The sequence below is a fragment of the Phocoena sinus genome, chromosome 13 (assembly GCF_008692025.1).
Source record: "Phocoena sinus isolate mPhoSin1 chromosome 13, mPhoSin1.pri, whole genome shotgun sequence".
Lineage (NCBI taxonomy): Eukaryota > Metazoa > Chordata > Mammalia > Artiodactyla > Phocoenidae > Phocoena > Phocoena sinus.
Genome location: NC_045775.1, coordinates 79,463,874 through 79,483,387, shown reverse-complemented (window position 1 = coordinate 79,483,387; position 19,514 = coordinate 79,463,874). Strand labels below are relative to the sequence as shown.

At 39.7% G+C, this 19,514-nt stretch overlaps 1 protein-coding gene across 5 annotated transcripts in view; it reads right to left on the bottom strand.

Annotated features, from left to right (window-relative positions):
• ANAPC1 (anaphase promoting complex subunit 1) overlaps positions 1-19,514 on the bottom strand; it is a 143,112-nt gene that overhangs the window by 50,044 nt on the left and 73,554 nt on the right. For all 5 annotated transcript variants that reach the window (XR_004352830.1, XM_032652723.1, XM_032652724.1 and 2 more), the window contains exons 35-46: positions 18,586-18,662; positions 17,948-18,038; positions 17,799-17,852; positions 16,748-16,941; positions 12,586-12,672; positions 9,158-9,275; positions 8,160-8,237; positions 7,730-7,797; positions 6,577-6,715; positions 4,501-4,587; positions 3,164-3,259; positions 1,345-1,543 (exon numbers count right to left, since the gene is read on the bottom strand). Coding sequence is in view for 4 of the 5 variants with exons in the window: in XM_032652723.1 (XP_032508614.1) it covers positions 1,345-1,543; positions 3,164-3,259; positions 4,501-4,587; positions 6,577-6,715; positions 7,730-7,797; positions 8,160-8,237; positions 9,158-9,275; positions 12,586-12,672; positions 16,748-16,941; positions 17,799-17,852; positions 17,948-18,038; positions 18,586-18,662 (1,288 nt within the window). In the remaining variant the exon portion in view is untranslated. The remainder of the gene's footprint in view (positions 1-1,344; positions 1,544-3,163; positions 3,260-4,500; positions 4,588-6,576; positions 6,716-7,729; positions 7,798-8,159; positions 8,238-9,157; positions 9,276-12,585; positions 12,673-16,747; positions 16,942-17,798; positions 17,853-17,947; positions 18,039-18,585; positions 18,663-19,514) is intronic.

Here is a 19,514-nt window from a genome sequence, read left to right as displayed (position 1 = left end):
TTCAAATACCAAGAAGAAATACCAGAGCACGTGCAGGTGTTAAACATAAACACTGGGAGTTTGAAATTGCTGTTTTCCATATATATCACTCACAATCTGGTTTACAGTTAAATCTTTTCAGAATTTTTTTTTAGAGAAACAAGTAGTGTATTCATATCGGGGGAGAGATGGGTGCAGATGGGAAATAGGGAGGCAAGGGTCCCCCTCATGTTTGCCAAAAACCACTGCTCCATCCGCCTCCACCCTCACCTCCCTCCTCTGGGGAGGGGGCCTGGCAGGCTCCCCGCTTCTAGTGGGTCTCCCTCTTCCTCCTCCCCTGCACCTCCAGTGCCTGGGCAGAGCCCACCCCGGCTCTAAAGCCGGGTGAAGACAGGCTCAAACTAACGTTCTTCCCCCTTCCTCCACCTCCCCCTCACTCCCATCTCTTGTCTAACTAAAATACAGAAAAAGCAAGAGCAGCTGGGACCTGGGAGCATCAGTCACCCGGGGGCTGGGGCAGGGCAGGCAGCGGAGCCTCAGCCAGGTGTAGTGGAACACGCAGATAGCTTTAAACATAATTATATTCGAATTCCTGGGTTCTACCAGTTACTAACAACTTTACAGAATTAGGAACTGTTCCTACTGATACCACTAGAGTTAGTATTTACTCAAAGCAAGTTGCTGTCAGATACATACTGGAAGCATTAGAACTGAAAAGAATAAAAAGATCAAGGGGTTAACTATTAAAAATCAATTTCAGGCATATATTACACATCAAACAGCTTTCCATATATCAAAAGGCCCCATCACTCGCCTCCCATGATTACTTCTACACTGTCAGGAGTAATTTCACAGTCTCCCTGCAATCACAAGGCAGTGCTTCCGCTGACAGAAAGCCAGTTACATATGCCCCAGGTCCTCACTGACTGACTCACAGAACTGGTAAAAGAAGCATTCACTCTAAGTCCACATCAAGTTTTCAGTGTACACAGGGCAAAGGCAGAAAAAAGGGCCTCAGGTAGGTGACAGGCCACACCCCTAAGAAACAGAAGAGAGAGGCACTGGAAAGAAACGTGATCTGATGTTAGAAAAAATAAAACAAGTTCCTAAGTGTCAAGTGGTATTTAAAATGCTATATATATATATATATTCTCCCCGTGGCTTATAAAGCAGAGTTAAATATATTTGTTAAAGAAGTTAAAGTAGATAATCAATGTAATTCATCAAACTGGAAACATTACATCTATAGCCATTCGGGATTGTACTCAGACTTATCTTGCTTTCCAATGGAAAAAAATGGTCAAAACAGAAACACCTGAGTCCCAGTGTAGCTTAAAAACACAAAGGGCGCAATGCTGTTATTACCTTGTAGCCACTGGTCCAGAGTATTATCAATAGTGCATTTGACAACAGGGAGGAATTCCGAGTTCATAAAGAGCCCTCGCTTAGGGTGGTTCTGCAGCCGCTCCTGATGGCTTCTGGAGCTGAAAAACTCTAACACCAACTTTATCTGCCAAAGTTCAGATGTCTCGGACATTTCTCTTCTTCCCAGTCTTCTTACAGCCTTGCAGAGAAAAGAGAAACAGCAATCTACTTAATGAAAGAGTAAAGATGCTAACTGTCACCTCCTCAGAGTTGTATACTAGAGTATTTTTTAAACGTGCCTCATAAGATCAATAAAGGGCAGAGGGGAACCCATTCTGGGTTTTGCTGCAGTCTGCCCCACAGAGGAGCCCCCTACTGGGTTTACATACATGGCCCACTCTCTTCAAAACGAACATGAACAGCTTTCAGGTGAAAAAACAGCAAAGGCAAATGAGCTCATTCTTGGCTCAACGGCTCTGAAAAATGAAGACCAACAGGTCTACAGCCAGTCACCTCTGGGAAACCCAGGTTGGGTACAATGACATGGCCAGGATCAGGCCAGGGATTCCAGGGGTCAGAAGGCAGAAGTATTATTGATAGTGCTGTTCTTGGGACCCATCTGCAAAGTCACCACGGCTGCAACCAGAAGGGATGTTCTTCTCTAGATACACACCCACAACTTCAAGGGGTGAAGAAGGTTCAGAGTGTAAAAAGAGAACACACTCTCAGCCAGCAACTAAAAAATGCAACTCATTACTTGGCTGTTGTATAGAGAGATACTGTGAGAAGCAGTACCAGTGTGGACATCATATATTCATACTTATCAACCAAAAAGGTGGATACCTGACAATAATGGCATTCTAGGCCTACTCGGTTACACTGGAACTGGCCTTTTAATTAAGATTGTTACTTAACACAGGTTTTGGGGAATTATCTCCTGTGTTCTCCCACTCAGTTTTTCAGTAGAGATTATTTTTCCATTAGAGATTACTTCCTTTGACTTTAGACACTGAGTCCCAAATTCTCATCTGTGAACTCATTATATCATAGTCACTCGAAGGGCTGTTTAAAACTACAGATCCTGGACTTCATCTCAGAAATTCTGATTCAGTAACTATGGAATAGGACTTGAGGATCTGAATTGTTAAGATTTCCCAGATAAATTTTAGCCAAGTTAGAAAACTACTGGCTTAGTTTAACTGCAAATTTGAGTCTGAAAGATATGACACTATTTAAAAAGCCATATTTATTACTAATAACCTAAAGTGAATAAATTAGTCTGATCCTTTAGCAAAGCTGTTGAGCATTATCTTCTGTATTACCCCTTTTAGGCCCTTTTAAAACAACAGTAACACGAAAGAAATTTAAAAACGAACTCCAGCTCCCTAAGTCCCCACATGCTGATGCCGTAACCTCTGCGAGCTTAATTACGCAGGTGTAACGCACACTACTGCTATCCTCAGGGCACCGTCTGTTCGCTTACTGCTCACTTGCATAATCTTTTCCACCAAGAGGCTTTATCAGGAGGAAGGCAAGAGACAGGAGGATGCCAGGGGAGAAAGGAGGGGAACGTGCTCTTCCTCTACTCGTCAGAGGAAGAGGCCAGAAGAGGCGAACCCCTGGAGTAACCCCACTTGTCATCATAAACTCTAAGCTATACAGAGCTTTCAACTTTGACAGGGATTCCTTTTTTAAAATTCTAAAAGCAAATGAGAAACTAAAGAGATGGACATAGAGAGAATCTTACCTCACTGTTCGTATGTTATGTGAAGTACAAGATAAATCTCATCAGAATTGGAATAGGTTTTTTGAACCATACCTGATCCATTGCTATGTATGCAGGTAACATCTCCGGGGTCTCCTGGGTCACACATTCATATAGTACTGAAGAAAAGAGATCCAGAATTTCCTGTTTCTGTGGAAAGTCAGAATCTTTTTGTAGCACATCAATGTATATTCCAAAATCAATTCAAAAAACAACTGTAAAGCAATTACTATGGCCCATTCTTAAGTTCTGCAGTGAATGATATAAAAGGGCAAAACAGCTAGGTCTTTATAAAATCAAAGTGCATGCAATATTAAACACCAATGAAATATAACCAAAATTAAGTCCCATGGGACAGTTACGGCTGTAAGTGCTGTGGATGAGAGGAGTGAACCACGCTGCGTAAAATCAGCAGGCAGGACATCACAGAGCTATGTCTTGGGTTGGGCTGGCAAGAACAGGATCCAGAAAGGGCGCCTAGGATCCACCACACCAAGATGCAGTAGAAACACTGAGCAGAACAGGTTAGGGGGAGCCTGCAGAGCAAGCCCAGCTGGGGTTAAGGGCAGGCGTGGGCTTTTACCAGAGACCTGCGGTCTTGAGTGCAGGCCCCAGCCCTCACTGGCTGTGTGATCTTGGGCATGTGACATCTCTCAGTGGCAGTATCCCCATCTATAAACCCACAACAATAAAGTACCTACCCTCTGGGTCAGAATTAAAGGAAAAACGTACAAAGAGTACTGAGCAGAGTGCCCAATATACAGTGAAAATTCAGTAAGTAAGTGGCAGGAAGGTTGTATCACTTAACTTTCAAAGCAACAAGGTAAGGTAGGTTCTATTATAATCCCACTTTTAGAAATAAGGAAACTACATCTCAAAGAGGTTGAAAAATTTTCCCAAGGCTATATACACTTGCAGGCAATAGGCCATCAATCCTGGATCATCTAATTCCTACATCCAGTCCTTGCCACCTGAAATGATGGATTAAATCAAAGATCTACCAGCAAGTACCCTTTGAATCCTTAAGAGAATGGTTTTACGACCAACAAAAAGAAGGGTTATGAAACAAATAGAAAACAAAATTAATAAAATTATGTAAAAACAAGAGAAGGGTAGTAAACATCGAAAACATGAATTAGTACAAGAATGGACATAAAGTATCACCTATCAAAACTAATGTCTTAGGAATTTTAAGTTGTTTTCTTCTATCAAGGTAGGAAGTTACTGAATTTAATAGTTTTAGACTATGAAAAATCTATACTTGCCAAACAAAAATCATCCAATGTGCCTGAGGCATGTTATCAATATCAAAGCTACATATGGATATTTTAGGTTTTTTTGGTGGTCCACAGATAGAAACAACAAAGTCTAGCAAACCACATAATATATACCTGACCCATGTTCACAGTTGGTTTGCAGAAATATTCAGCAAATGACAACAGTGCTGGATCAGAAGTGAATGCTGAAATCGTTTCAGGCTAAAAAATAAACAAACAAGCATAAGGGAGATAATAAAGATTTTTTTCATTACTACTCAAACTGTAACACATGCACCTATAACCTACCTTATTTTTTTCACACAGTGTTCCCACATAACCCAAGGTAAAACTTGCTAGAGCTTCGTCAACCTGTTCTGCTGAGAAGTTTTAAGAAACTTCTTTTTTTTTTTTTTTTTTTTTTTTTTTTTGCGGTACATGGGCCTTTCACTGTTGTGGCCTCTCCCGTTGCGGAGCACAGGCTCCGGACACGCAGGCTCAGCGTCCATGGCTCACAGGCCCAGCCGCTCCGCGGCATGTGGGATCTTCCCAGACCGGGGCACGAACCTGTGTCCCCTGCATCGGCAGGTGGACTCTCAACCACGGCGCCACCAGGGAAGCCCTTAAGAAACTTTTTGCACAAGCTACCGTGAGCTACTGATTTATCAAAACAGGCGCTTCTTACACAACTCACCCAAAAAAGGCTTTCCCTCTCCTTCCTTAACGAACTGAAAGGCAAACTAGAAACTAGAATTGTTACTGAAAAGGTAAGGAAAAAAGATTATCACTCTAATAAGCCACTCAAAAAAAGACAAATGCTGTCGTAAGGTCATTACAGTCATCAAAGTCAGAGAGAGAGAAAGCAGAATGGTGGCTGCCAGGGGCTGGGCGGAGGGCGAGTGGGGAGTTAGTGTTAATGGGGACAGAGCTGCAGTTCTGCAAGATGGAAAGAGTCATGGAGAGGGACGGTGGCAGTGGCAGCACAACAGTATGAACGTACTTAGGACCGATGAACTGCACACTTAGAAGGTTTAAGCCACTATATTTTTTTACGTTACGTGTGGTTTACCACAGTAAAAAAACTGGAAGGAAGGGCGAGGAGGACTGTCACTCAAGTTTCAAGACTGAAAACGGAATATGAAGGTATTACCACTCTCCACCGAGAGTCAGTTTACTTCTGAACTCCCAGCACGCAGGAAATGGAGATGTTTTTTAACTTTTATAAATTTGCCCCATTCAAACTCAAGTCTAAACTTATCTGTTTTCTTTATAAATTGGATTAGGATCTTTGAGATGGGCCCTAGTTTATAAATCAAAGCAACAATGCTAATTCAAGTTAAACTTTGCCCAAAAATCCTTCAAAAGTATTTCATAGGGACTTCCCTGGCAGTCCAGTGGCTAAGACTTCACCTTCCAATGTAGGGGGTGTGGGTTCAATCCCTGGTCAGGGAGCTAAGATCCCACACACCTCCTGGCCAAGAAACCAAAACATAAAACAGAAGCAATATTGTAACAAATTCAATAAAGACTTAAAGAAATGGTCCACAACAAAATAATCTTTAAAAAAAAAGTATTTCATAGAAAATGTATTGAATACTGACAAACAAAATTCACTGATGTCAACTATATCTATTTATTCCCTGGAAACTATTATAAAGGCTCAGTCATACGAACTAATAAGTGCTACCTTGCAAAAATCTTTTATTTGGGCCATGTCTTAAGTAAATCTTAATGGATTTGAGGATTAATTATTAAGCTAAATTTTTTTTAGTGTTAAGATATATTCGACTGTCCCTGCCACTAAATGTAAATCATCCTTAGAGTCCTGGCAGATGGTCCATATTTTATAATGGTTGTCACAGAAAACAGCCAACAGTCCCATCATTCATCCTTTATAATATGCAATGATTAGAGAGAGCAGACCTACCTAAACGGTACCATAAGTGTTATCATACAAGTACATGCTTTGGGTGGACTAGTGGGATTTGAACCTCTTCCCTTTCATCATTCAGTTTTGGGGGGGTTTTTAAATTGAGATATAATTGACATATAACAGTTTATTAGTTTCAGGTGTGCAACATAATGATTCCATATATGTATATATTGAGAAATGATCACCACAATAAATCTAGGTAACATCCATCATCACACAAAGTTATAAATATTTTTTTCTTGAGATGAGAATATCCTTCAGTTTTTACCAATTACTACCTTGAAAGCCCGAGCTTCAGAGTTCCTGTTAGCGACAGTCTGGGCCAACAGACTTTGCCACCCCATTGGATCTTCCTTGTATGAGAGCTGACCCGCTCTGAGCTTAACATATAAAACCCCGTCCTTGGAAAGAATTGACCTGAAAGAAAACAAGAATGAATTTAAAATGAGGTATTACTGGCAGTTGTTGGCTGGGAATGTAGTGTTTCCCAATAACAGTATTGGGAAATAAGTGAAGTCTTAAACAAGACTTCACATGAGGTGAAGTCTTCACCACTTTCCACTAAGATATATGATTATTTACTGTGTCTAAACTCAATCAGTCCCTACAACAAAGTCATAATCAGGTTCTGCTTTTCTCTGCCATCTAGATTCACGGGACCTGGTAAATAAGAAGTCATTCTGACTACTGGCTCAAGTGTGGACTTCAAAGGAGGTATTTTATCTAACATGTCTTCATACTCCCTTAAATATCTACTGATTGGTTTATAGCAAAAAGAAAAGGATGCTGCAAATCTCAGACAGAACAATACAGAAAACAGCTACTATATAGATAGTCTGGGAGAAACAGAAATGAGGACTGTACTTTAAAAACTGTTACAAGCTTGTTAAACTTTCTGGGAATTTAAAGACTTAATTTACACACTAACTGAAGTGTAAAATTATTAACACTCTCTGTTCTTCAAAGTAATTACTTGCATATGACTATTTCCGCCCAAAAGTAATCTACCATAACCTCAATTTTATGAGAGCAATATAACAAGAGAATGGTAAAGAGATGCAACAGAAGATGTGGTCTGACAAACACTAACTGTTACAAAGTTCCCTTTGTAGACATATGTAAATCAGCCTCATTTTCTTAGACTAAATCTTTCATTATTGCTCCAAAAGACAATTCCACTACTGTCCCAATTTAAGTCACTTCAAGTTTCTCAATGAATTAATATAAATAGGATTTGACTTCTAAATTTAAAATTTTACTTTCTAATACAAACTGTTTCAAAGATACAGACCACTTTATTCAACACTACATATTGTCCTGGGTGACATTAAAGGGTGACAAGGAGGATTCTACATAATAATCTATAATTTATATCTTCCCATATATTTCTATTCCCTTCACAGACACATCTGAGAAATTCTATATACTTACTTCAAGTGTTGGGTTCCCTTGCTTAAATCTATGAGCAGTTCCCAGTATCGTGGGCCTTTAACTTTAATCTGCCAAGATAAATGTAAACAGTCAATCCAATGCTGGGAAAGTGCTAGTTTGATAAAATGAAACCCATGCTTCTCAGAGGAAATAAAAACAAAATGGGCTAGAAAGAGATACTGAGAGGTTAACAAGCCCCATTTCCAGACGGACATGTAAGTGAATCATGTTCTCAGGCCATCTCGGCCATCAGTAAAGAGCCCCCAGTAAAGACCTTCTCTATTCCTCAGGACTATTCCTCCTGCGCTGCTTTCCCATTCCTTATAAAACACTGAGAAAGCATAGGCTTTTATTTAGCTATCTTTAAATGCTATGCTGTTCTGGCTGAATTTACCCCTTGGATAAATCTCCCTATTCACATCCTACTTACCTGCTTTAAAAGGTGGAGTTCTGGAAGAAGGGTAGGAGCCATCAATTCTTCTTTGGTTTGTTCATACCACTGAGTGCCCTTTACAAATGTAAAGGAAGAGTCACAGCTCACTATATAGTCAGGGAGAAGTACAAAAAGAACATCACTCTACACTTCCCCTTCCCTGCAGTTTGTAGGCAGATTGTCAAGCAGCACAAAATCCTCTCTGATACTCAAGTCTGGAAGGGCTACTGTCTACAATCCTTTGCAGAGCTAGCACCACTTTCCAGCCCTCCGAGCCCCGCACTTCACCTGCCAGCAGTGCTGAAGCTCTGCACTTGCGAGGCCTCTGGGTCTCTGCACGTTGTCTCCTCTGCTGGGAACGTGCCCGGTTTAGCTGGCAAATCTCAGCCCAGACACCGTGTCTACTATGACGGCCTTCCAACCCCCAGAGATGCTGGATGGGAGCACGTCTCCGCTCCCCCTGCATCCCACACAAACCTCCAATTATCACAATTTCCTTAAGGAAAATGACTATGTCATCTCAACTTTGTACCCCAGAGCCTAGCACAGTTTTGATATTCGGAAGGTACCTAACAATTTTCTGAAGGAAGGATACGTGACTTGTAATCTACCTGTACATCTAAATCAAAGATCTCTCATCACATACACAACCTTGGGCTTTAGAGCACTCTGCTAACAAATCTAAGAATCATTCTAATAGAATTCGTTTTTTAGAACACCGCTATCAGCTGTGTAAAGTTAACAAGGACATTTTCAAACTACAAGCTCTAAAGATAGAAGAGCAGTTGATGGTCTCTAAAATATTACACCCATAGACTACAAATGAGCCTGAATGGACTGGCAGAATGTACAAGAACTTCGGAAGCTTCAATTTTTACATGAGTTCAACTCACTATTGTCATCTTTTAAAGGACACCACTTTCAAAATATTTTGATTTGCAAAGATGGATGAGTGGCAATAAAATTACAAATCAACAACAGGGGGAGAGAGTTACCTTATAGGTCACTTCTAAGAGGGCATAGCAGGGCGTGTTTGTGTCCACATCCACGGGCACGAGAAGTCTCGGTTCTGCAGCCAGCACATACAGGTGCCGGAGAGCCTGGAGGTGATACCTGCTCAGAGAAAACACAGAAAGGTGGTAAAAAAAAACAGGTGACGGCACATGAGCTCTACAATCTGCTGTGGTCTACGGGTTAAACCAAGTCAGAGCCAAGTGATACCTTCTCAGGACAGCAATCCTAAAGGAAGATGATGAGGTTCAATTAAAAAGTAATGGAGAAAAGATGTTAAAAAAAAAAAAGTAATGGAGAAATTCTCTTTAAAAAATTAGACACGTAACTCTTGACCGAAGAATTGAGTCTTCACAGTTAAGAGGTTTTATAGGGAAGTAAAAATTACCTAAACATGAAAATATTTAGTAATTAATTGATCACTTATAATGTTAGTTTTCAAAACCTTTTCTGCTCAACACAGGCATCTCCTTTTACCTTCTATGGGATCTACTTCCTTCTTTTTTTTTTCTTAAGGTTTGGTAGGGAAAAGGGGGAAAGAAAGGATGACAGTTTTCCTCAGACAGCGAAGCTCTTCTACATATACATCCCTATACACAAATACATACACACACACCCAGAACACAGTACACCAAAAATTAATGGGTGACATTAATGGGTAACATTTTTCTTGCTGTGTGTGTGCTTTTCTGAGTTTTCAAAAACAGTTTTTTTTAACTTTAAAATTTATATTTTAGAATTTAAACACATATAAAGCTATTACATTTTAAGATCCCATAAAAGGATAAAACAAGACTTCAAATTTACTTTTCTTTTAATTGTATCAATTCCCTCCCTCTTCCCACCCAAATCTACCCACTCCTATAAATCTACCAGAAACAAAATCAATCAAGGCCAGAAAAAATTGATACGTATCAGTTACATAAAGGTTCTTGTGCTTATCACCAAATTGCTTTGTTTAAAATAGCTGATACTCTGACCAGCAACATGTGAGGGCAGCTCTCCCTTGTACCCTAACCAATAGCTGACTTCAACAACTCAAAAAACCCTTCCCTGAACTGACAAATGATAGACCACCTGTCCGAGTTTTATTAATTTAACAACAATATTCTCATGCACCACCTATCACTAAATTATGGACTTCAGATCAGGCTACCTTTATAAACAGCTACCTTTCTGTCATTATCGTCTCTGCCTTACGCTGTAATTTTACACAATGGCTCACTGCTACAAGGAGTGCTCCCCCTCTTGAACCTTCTCTGGGCAGATCACTGGGGGTGCCTTCAGTTGAGCTCATGGAGCACCTTGGATGTCACTGGGATATAAGGAGCTATTTTCTTCCCTTCCTCCACAGAGATTGGCTAGGCCTGAAACTCATAGGGAAACTGAAGTGTTGGTGGTTCTTTCTGCAAGGCTTTCCCAAGGTCTTGGTCTTGGAGTCTGAAAGCACCTGGCCTTCTGAGGCCCTTGGCTCCTTCCTCTTGAGCTCAACTTGGGTTCTGCAGGTTCAAAGAAGGAAAAAGTGGACGCAGCAGACAAGCAAGATGTGATGAGGGAAGGAGACCTCCACCCACTCCAAGAGGGAAGACCACTTTCCAGAGTCAGGGCCAAGGGGGTGGTGGGGCTCAGGCCATCTCTCCACCACCCACAGTGCGCCGCCGAGGCCGTGGCCGGCTTAGGTGGGGTGGGCCAGGGGGTCCCGACCAGGGCAGGAGTGGCATCGGCCCAGAGAGGGCTTAGGGAGAGGTGCTGGGGGATTCTGGTCTTGAGCCCGCCACAGGCAGATAGGGGGCCGGGGACCGATAGATGCAGTGCCCTCAGCAGCCCCGGACTGCTCAGCCTCTGACGTGACAATCTTCAACGACAACTTCATGGTGGGTGATGAGGGCGGGGGGCTTTGCTGGGCGTGAGGAAGATGTCAGCAAAGCCCTCCTGCTTGGAATGAATGGAATGAAAGGCAGGGCCAAGCCCCAGGGACTGAGGCAGGGGCGTAAAACGCCGGATGGCGGCGGGGTCGATGAGGGCTCCAGAAGAGGATCTGGGGCTGGTGGTGGGCTCTCCGGAGGGTTTGCAGACAGGGCAGATGGCTGGAATGGGGTGTTCCAGGTCCCTGGGCAGAGGCTTTGGCTGGTGAACCCAGCTCTTCTTGCTGGGACGATGAAGCTGGGAGTCTCACTGGCAAAGCCCTCCGCTGGGGGTCTGGAGCTGGCAATGTCCTCTAGCATCACCACCCGGGTGGGCTGGGGGGCCTGGTCCACCTTTTGTGAAGGGCCCTCCTCTGGGCCAGGCGTTGTCCTTGATCGCCGCCTCAGGGTGGAAGAGGGCCGACGGACACGGCTCAAGGGCTCTCGGCATAAGTGCAGTGGGTCGGAAGGCCTGGCCTGTGGGGACCACGTGGCCTGCCTGCGTGGCGAGGCAGGTGGTTGGCTGCGGACAGAATCCTGACGTTTGCTGCGGTGCTGTGGGCTGGAGATCTCCTCTTGGGGCACCAGGGGCACCCTGTGGGCAGCCACGACACCTTCCAGGACCTGCCAAGAGGCTTTTTCCAAGGGCAAAAGGGCCCCGAGGGGCTGCAGATTCGGCTGTTTTGGGCTCCTGGCTCCCCATTATGCTCGAGCCGGGGGTTGGCGGATAAACAAAATGGGGTCTATCCATATAATGGGATATTATTTGGCCATAAAGGAAAGAATTATTTTTTCTTTTCTTTTCTTTTTTTTTTTGCCATGCTGTGCAGCTTGCAGGATCTTAGGTTCCCCAACCAGGGACTGAACCCAAGCCCCAGCAGTGAAAGCACTAAGTCCTAACCACTAGACTGCCAAGGAATTCCCCCCCTTTTTTAAACATATCGAAAACTTTAACATATGCAGAGCTTTTGTATTATCAGACTGCTTCTCCATGTTTGAGGTTCTACTGCTCACTTCCACCTCTAAATTGTCTAATTCTTTGCTGCATTTTGCTTTTCTGTCCCTTCTTTGTCAATTATATAAAACTTCTCAGCATTCATGTAAAAGAGAGAAAAAGCAGAATTCATATAGACATTGCCACTAAATCAGACAAATTCCTCTCTTGGAACTAAACAATTTTGCCAAAACATATTCATCTTCTCTTAGCTGCTCTCCTTTGCATGATGAGTTTTTCCCTGAAGATAACCCTGTCTGGCCTACTTCTGGGTTTAGAGCAGTCCTGGTGCCTGGAGAATGGGAGAAGGCTGATCAGTCATCAGACGCCCGAAGTTCTCTTCTGGTTTAAGATTTTGTGAGAGAAACTTTTTAAAAGATTTACCCAGGGAGATAACTAAGTTGAAGAACAGAATAAAGCTAATTTGGAAACAAATCCATGGAGCCAAAACACAATCAACTTACCCCCTTAGAGAACTTAAGAAAGATCACATGAGGAAAATCACTAGACTCACCGGTTGTCAGTGCTGTGAGCTGGGAAGTGCGGGTAAAGGGCACAGAGGAGAGCGGCAATGGAAGAGTTTGATGTGCTCAAAGAGTACCTGCAAAACAAATTTGGGAGGGACAGACGCTGTTAATCATACTGTGCAAACTTTCATGGCATTCTCGAGAATCAGGAAATTCGGGTAGTGTGGCAAGGCACGCTGATAAAGCTAACCCTTGATCAATACAAATGTGTCAACGCTGTGAACACTTGACTTTACAGTCAGTCCTTAAGGCACTCCAACACCATCTACTATTTAAAGCAGGAGTGACTATTCACAAATATTAAATTTTAAAACTTGAATTAGTAAGCAAAGTTTTAACCTAAAAGAGAACAGTAGTGAGGACCATGAGTGCAATTCTAGAGATTACAGATATTGAAAAAAATCAAGTGTAAAGTATGCTACCTTCCCCAGTTTTATATATACCTATTTATAGAAATATGCACCTTACTTCTAAACATACAAGGTTTCTTTACTGGGTATCTCAAACATTTTTTTCCTTTCTGTAAAGCATAAGCATTTCCTTAGAATGCTAGACTAAATAAAACAGGCAAAAGCTACCACTAAAAATTTACAGTGAATGGATAAACAACTATTCCTTGAAAAAGAGGTTTTTTTCTTATCGATATGACAAACTTATTTTACAAAGGCCACATACTCTTAGTAAAGTAAAATCTTTTGAAATTTTCGTCCAATTATTTTACTGTTGCTCGAATTCAGCATGGCCAACAGGCAGATTTGTCTAAAGTTTTAGCTTTTCTTACCAATATTTAGAAATAAATATGGTTCAGAACATCACATAAAACCACTGTTGTCACTATTCTATATACATATATCTTTTATTATACATATACACATACACACATCCCCAAATCTCTTTCCTTATCTTTTTTAATAATCAGGGTATCAAGTAAGAATTTAGCATTTATCATACACACATGTATTTAATGAAGAAGAGATTTCAAAATTTAAACATGGAAATATATCTATGTTGACATGAGCATTTCCACTTTACCATTCTGATAAAACCAAAATCCAAAGGTAAACATTAGATATTAATGTTAGAAATGTTGAGATTAAGCATAAGGGTGTAACTATGCTATGAGAAATGTAAATGTTGTTACAGAGTACACATAAGCATTCAAAGATTAAAAAAGTCACTAGAAAAGCAGCAGCAGAATGGGAGAAAATCTACTCAGTATGAAAGAAGAACAAGTAGGGTCATGCAATGTGTGATGACAGAAGATGAGATTGAATAAAGATAAAATAAATGCAGGGGCTTACTTTGAAAGGAGATAAATTTTCAAAAATCATAAAATAAGAACTTTCATAATATTTCCTTAACCACTCTTAATTTTAAACAATTAAAAGAAGAAACTTCTACAAAACCTGTCAAAAGAGAATGAATGCACACCTTTCTAATAATCTTTACTTTCTGTACTTCTGAAAAGGTAAGTTCCAATGTTTTAACTCAGTCTTAAGAGTGTAAAATAAACCTACTGACTTATAGGAAGTATGTCAGTTGTCCAAGGTCACATACTAAATAAATGAAAGGATACACCATACCCACAGATTGAGAGACTCAATGTTATAACAGATTTCAATTCCTCCAAACCAGTGGATATGGATAGACTCAATGCAACTCCGATCAATATTCTATCATGTTATTTAGTGTGGAAAAATCAAAAACAAATTCCATTATTTATATAAAATGCAAAGAGCCAAGAACAGAAAAACACATTTTTGAAGAAGAAATCTCAGTTTGGAGGATTTACTCTAACTGGATATCAAAACTTATTACAAAACTACAATACTTAAGACAAGTGTGGTACTGGGCAAGTACAGAAAAACAGACAATTGAACATAACAGCCCAGAAATAAACATATGTATATGGACACTTAATTTATAACAAAAGTGGTACTATAGAATAGTGCAGAAAGGATAAACTTGTTGATACCTGTAAGGTGTCAACTGGGGAAAAAAACACAGAAAAATCAGTTCCAGGTCAACTTTAAATCCAAATGTGAATGGAAAAGCAAAAAAACTTCTAGAAGATAAATAAGCAAATATCTTCATTTCTGGTGGATAAGAATATATTTCATCAGAAGGACAAAGAAGTACAAACCATAAAAGAAAAATATTAATAATTCTGTTCGTCAAAAGACAACATTAAGAGAGTTAAAAGGCAAGCCACAGAGTAGGAGAAGATAACTACAACATACAAAACTGACAAAGGTCTTGGGATCATAATGATAAGCTAATATGGAATAGTCATATCAAAAGAAACAGAAAGTAGGGACTTCCCTAGTGGCACAGTGGTTAAGAATCCGCCTGCCAATGCAGGGGACACGGGTTCGAGCCCTGGTCTGGGGAGATCCCACATGCCGCGGAGCAACTAAGCTCATGTGCCACAACTACCAAGCCTGCGCTCTAGAGTCCGTGAACCACAACTAGTGAGCCCACATGCCGCAGCTACTGAAGCCTGCATGCCTAGAGCCCGTGCTCCGCAGCAAGAGAAGCCACCTCAGCGAGAAGCCTGCACACTGCAACTGAAGAGTAGCCCCCGCTCGCCGCAACTAGAGAAAGCCCGCGCGCAGCAACGAAAACCCAACACAGCCAAAAATGAATGAATTAATTAATTAATTTTTTAAAAAAGAAACAGAAAGTAGAACAGTGGTTGCCAGGGGGTGGGGGAAGGGGAAATGAAGTGTAGCTGTTTAAAGGGTATAGAGTTTCAGTTTTGAAAAATGAAAAAGTTTTGGAGATTGATTGCACAACAATGTGAATATATCTAATACTACTGAACTGTACATTTAAAAATGGTTAAGATGGGAAATTTTATATTATGTATATTATACCACAAATAAAAATGTTTAAATGAATAAACCAATATGAAAATGGGTAGCAAGAGATTTGGACATCACAAGAGGAGACTTTTCAGTTGGCCACTGAAGATACAAAAAGGTGCCAGATACCATTATTCAGGAAAATGGAAATTAAAACCTCAATGAGATACTACTATGTGCCGGCTAAAATTAGGAAGGCTAACAATAACAAGTGTTGACAGGATGGGGAGCAACTGGAACTTCATATGATGCTGATGAGTATATAAAATGGTAAAACCACTCTGGCGTACTGATGGCATTATTTACTGAAATAGAACATACATATATACCCTATGACCCAGTTCTACTCATAGATCTATACATAACAAAATCAAAAACATGTACAAGAACATTCATAACAGTCCCAAACTAGAAAACAAACATATCCATCACTAACAGAATAAATTAATAACTGTGGTATAACCATACAGTTCAATTCAACAGCACTGAAACATGAATAAACCAATGCTACACACAACATGCATGAATCTCAAACATAATGTTGAGCAAAAGAAATAAAGCACAAAAGGATACATAGTATATGATTTCATCTGAATTTCAAAAACAGGCAAAACCAGTCAAAGGTGTTAGAAAGCTACGTAGCGGTTATCTTCGGGCAGAAGTAAAGTAACAGTGAATTGGGAGGGACAGAGCAGGGTTGGAGATGGGTTGTCTCGGTTACATCTTGATCCACATAATATCAAACAGATTTTCATACTGTAGGTAGTTCATTGAGTCATGCTCCTATGATTTGCACACTTTTCTGTGTATGGATTTTTATTCAAAACAGATCATTAAAAGCCAAAGAAGTCTTATAAAGGGATGAGGTGGTCAGGAATGATAGATGCTGCAAAGAGAGCAAGAAAGTTGAAAACTAAGGCAACCTCATAGGATTTGGTGACTGAAAGTGTTCATGACCATTATGAGAAAGCAATTAAGTAGAAGAGTAAAGTCATTAATGAGTGGGAACAAGAGGTGATGCAATGAAGTACTGAGTATAGACTCTTCTGAGAAATGCAGTGATGCCAAGTGTGTTAGAGAGAGGATGGTAACTCTACTAAGTGGGGCATAAATTGGTGGTTAAACTATGAAAAAGCGCTTTTTAAGTGTAATAATGCCCTGAGATATGCTAATAGCTAGTCAGAACTGAAAATTTTCATGCATCTTCAAAATCAAAATAAGTCACTCTTTGAGATCTTGCTCATGAGATCTTTTCACTGAGGATAAAATATATATATTCATTTACCTTCCTCCTCCCAAAAACAGAAGTCCAAGGGCCATGTGATGGGCTAAGTGGAAACCATAGTTCATTTCACCACCTGTTTTCATGTGCAAGAAGCGACAAAGCTGCAAAACCTTCAGGTTCCCCGAGCCAGCCATCACCATGGCGAGAGACAGCAGCACCACACTCAGGCAAGTCTCCAGGTTGTAAGGACCTGTCTGGAGGCGCAGAAGATGACATACTATAACCGCTGTGCTACCTTTTCTTTATTATCAAAACTAAAGCAGCCAGCATTAGACTACAAATGTTCACAACTTTAAAAAATCTGAAAAAACAAATATGTTCCCTGATTATGAAATTTAAGTTCCATGTTGAAAATTCAGAAAATAAAGTATCAAAAGGAAATAACAATCACTTGGAATACTAACAGCTGTAAACATTTTGGCTTTCTTTTTCTCCAAATCTTTCCCTGCATCTATTTTGCTTTTAATGAAACTGAGATATTACTATACACAGTATTTTTAAGCTTTTTAATCTATTTTATTATGAGCAATCTTCACTCATAAAAAATTCTTACAGAACATGATTTTGACAGCTCCTCTATATAAGTGTAGATACACCACAGTCCATTTCTTGACTGCTTTTAGATATTTTGATGTTTCAAATTTTCTAATATAAATAATGTTGATTAAATGTGTTGCTGCTTTTTTAACCAGGAAATAAAATCTTGCGGTCTTACTATCATCAGAGCAGCAATCCTCAAAAGCAACTGCATTTTTACTAAAAAGTACTAATTTTTTCAAAAAGCAGTTACCATGATTCAGTACTGAGCATGGCACGGTTATGGCTTTTCTTATTTATTTTCCTGTCACAAGAATTAGATACCTTCAAGCACAGTCACATTCTCACCTAATATCCCAGAACTAAAATACAAAGATAAGCCAAAGCTTCAAATCTCCCATTCTAAATTCAAAAACTGTGCATATATTTGGCAACACATAAGTAATCGAATTATCAGTGAATTTTCTTCAAGTTTAATTTTATTCCCAAGGAAAATCATCATAAAAAGACTTACTACAGAAGCATTAGGTGCGGACAAATAAGTCATAAAATCTTTTGCAAATTTATGCTGGAAAAACAAAAGAAAAAATTTAAGGTTAAAAGAAGCATACTAAGACTCTGTAAAAAAGAAAACAGAACACAGTAAACAAAGATACTTCTTACCAAACAGTTAAATGCTGATAAGTTTTCTGAGCCAGCAAATCGAAAACCCAGAGACAAACAAGCTCCTGCAATTATGTAGACATGTGCCTGCCTGAAAACAGATCACAACGAATTTAAATACTGTCCTTGTCTTGCTTTAAAATTCATCATTACTATTATTTGGGGATACAAATAATAAATATTCCTGTTCTCTAAATTATCAATAGTTTATACTCTTCTGGGAATGCTCAACTGTGCCTCTACTCAATCAACTGGACAGATTTCCGTCCGGTTTTCTTCAGTGGAAGCACCACGCGGCTCTTGCTGATAAAGTCGGCCTCTTGCCTGCACCGTTTCACATGCAGCAAAAGAAGATAATTTTTAACAATCACTGCCAATTTTTTTAAATGGAAAGTATAAAAGAGGAATGTGTACAAGTTAAAACTCAGACACTGTTTTTTGAGGGTAAGAACTCTATACTTCAGAGAGCCAAACGAAAAACAAACTTGTGAACATCTGGTAAATAATGGTTAGAAACATGGGGGATTCAGAATAATTACTCAAATCAAGGACAGTATTACTCCTACACAGTATATTCCAATTCATTTATCTGACAGATGCTAGAGTAGCTGATTTGTACTACATGTTTTAGGACTTACGACAAAGTTTCCAAATTCAAATCCTCTGAACACGGCAATTCGATTTCACTGAGAGAGATACTATTTTCTCTTATAATCTGTCAAGACAGAAGGCAAGAATATTTGGACATTAACATTCAAGTTACAAGTATTTAATAATTTGAAGAGTAACATATTGCTAATGGCCATATTTATATAAAATAAGCTTTACCAAACCATCTCATTCAAAGGCCTATATTTTAATCACATTGAATGCAATCCAATTTCAAATCTAAGATGGGCCAAATAACTGAATAGAACTGAACGGATATAAACTGGAGGACTTAAGTATATTCTGAATCAATAACAGGGTAATAATGTTTCATGCAAGTGAACTGAAATGCAAAGATGATGGCCACAGAGCAGAGCTGGGGCAGGAGTGAGGGGAAGCAGCAAGGAAAGTGGAAAAAAGCAGTTGCAGAGAACTCTAACCAGAGACATATATTTCTTACTCATGAATGTTTCTAGTATTAAGCCTACCTACCTACCAAAGGTGAGGTTAGTCACCAGATTAATTACACAAGCTAAACTAAACTGTCAATATGTGAATCTGTAACTATTGTTTAGAAACACATCCCTTTCCTTTTAGTATAATTGTGAACAAGAATTTATTTTTTAAAAAATATAGACAATATCTAACTTTAACAACCAAGAACTGATTTGATTCTCTTCACTTAAATACAAATAAAAAAGATAAAGCTATATATTCTCTAAACTTATGAATGCAAGTACATAGATGTAAAACTCTGAAGATTTATTCCTATAATTCTTCTTAGAAGACTGTTCAGGGGAGTAATACTTCAGGATGCTTTCCATAATAAATCAATAAGTATTCAGAAGTCGCTTATGATACAATCTTCCTATATACTGAATATCACCAGATCAAAAAACTTGAAATACCTTGTCTCTTT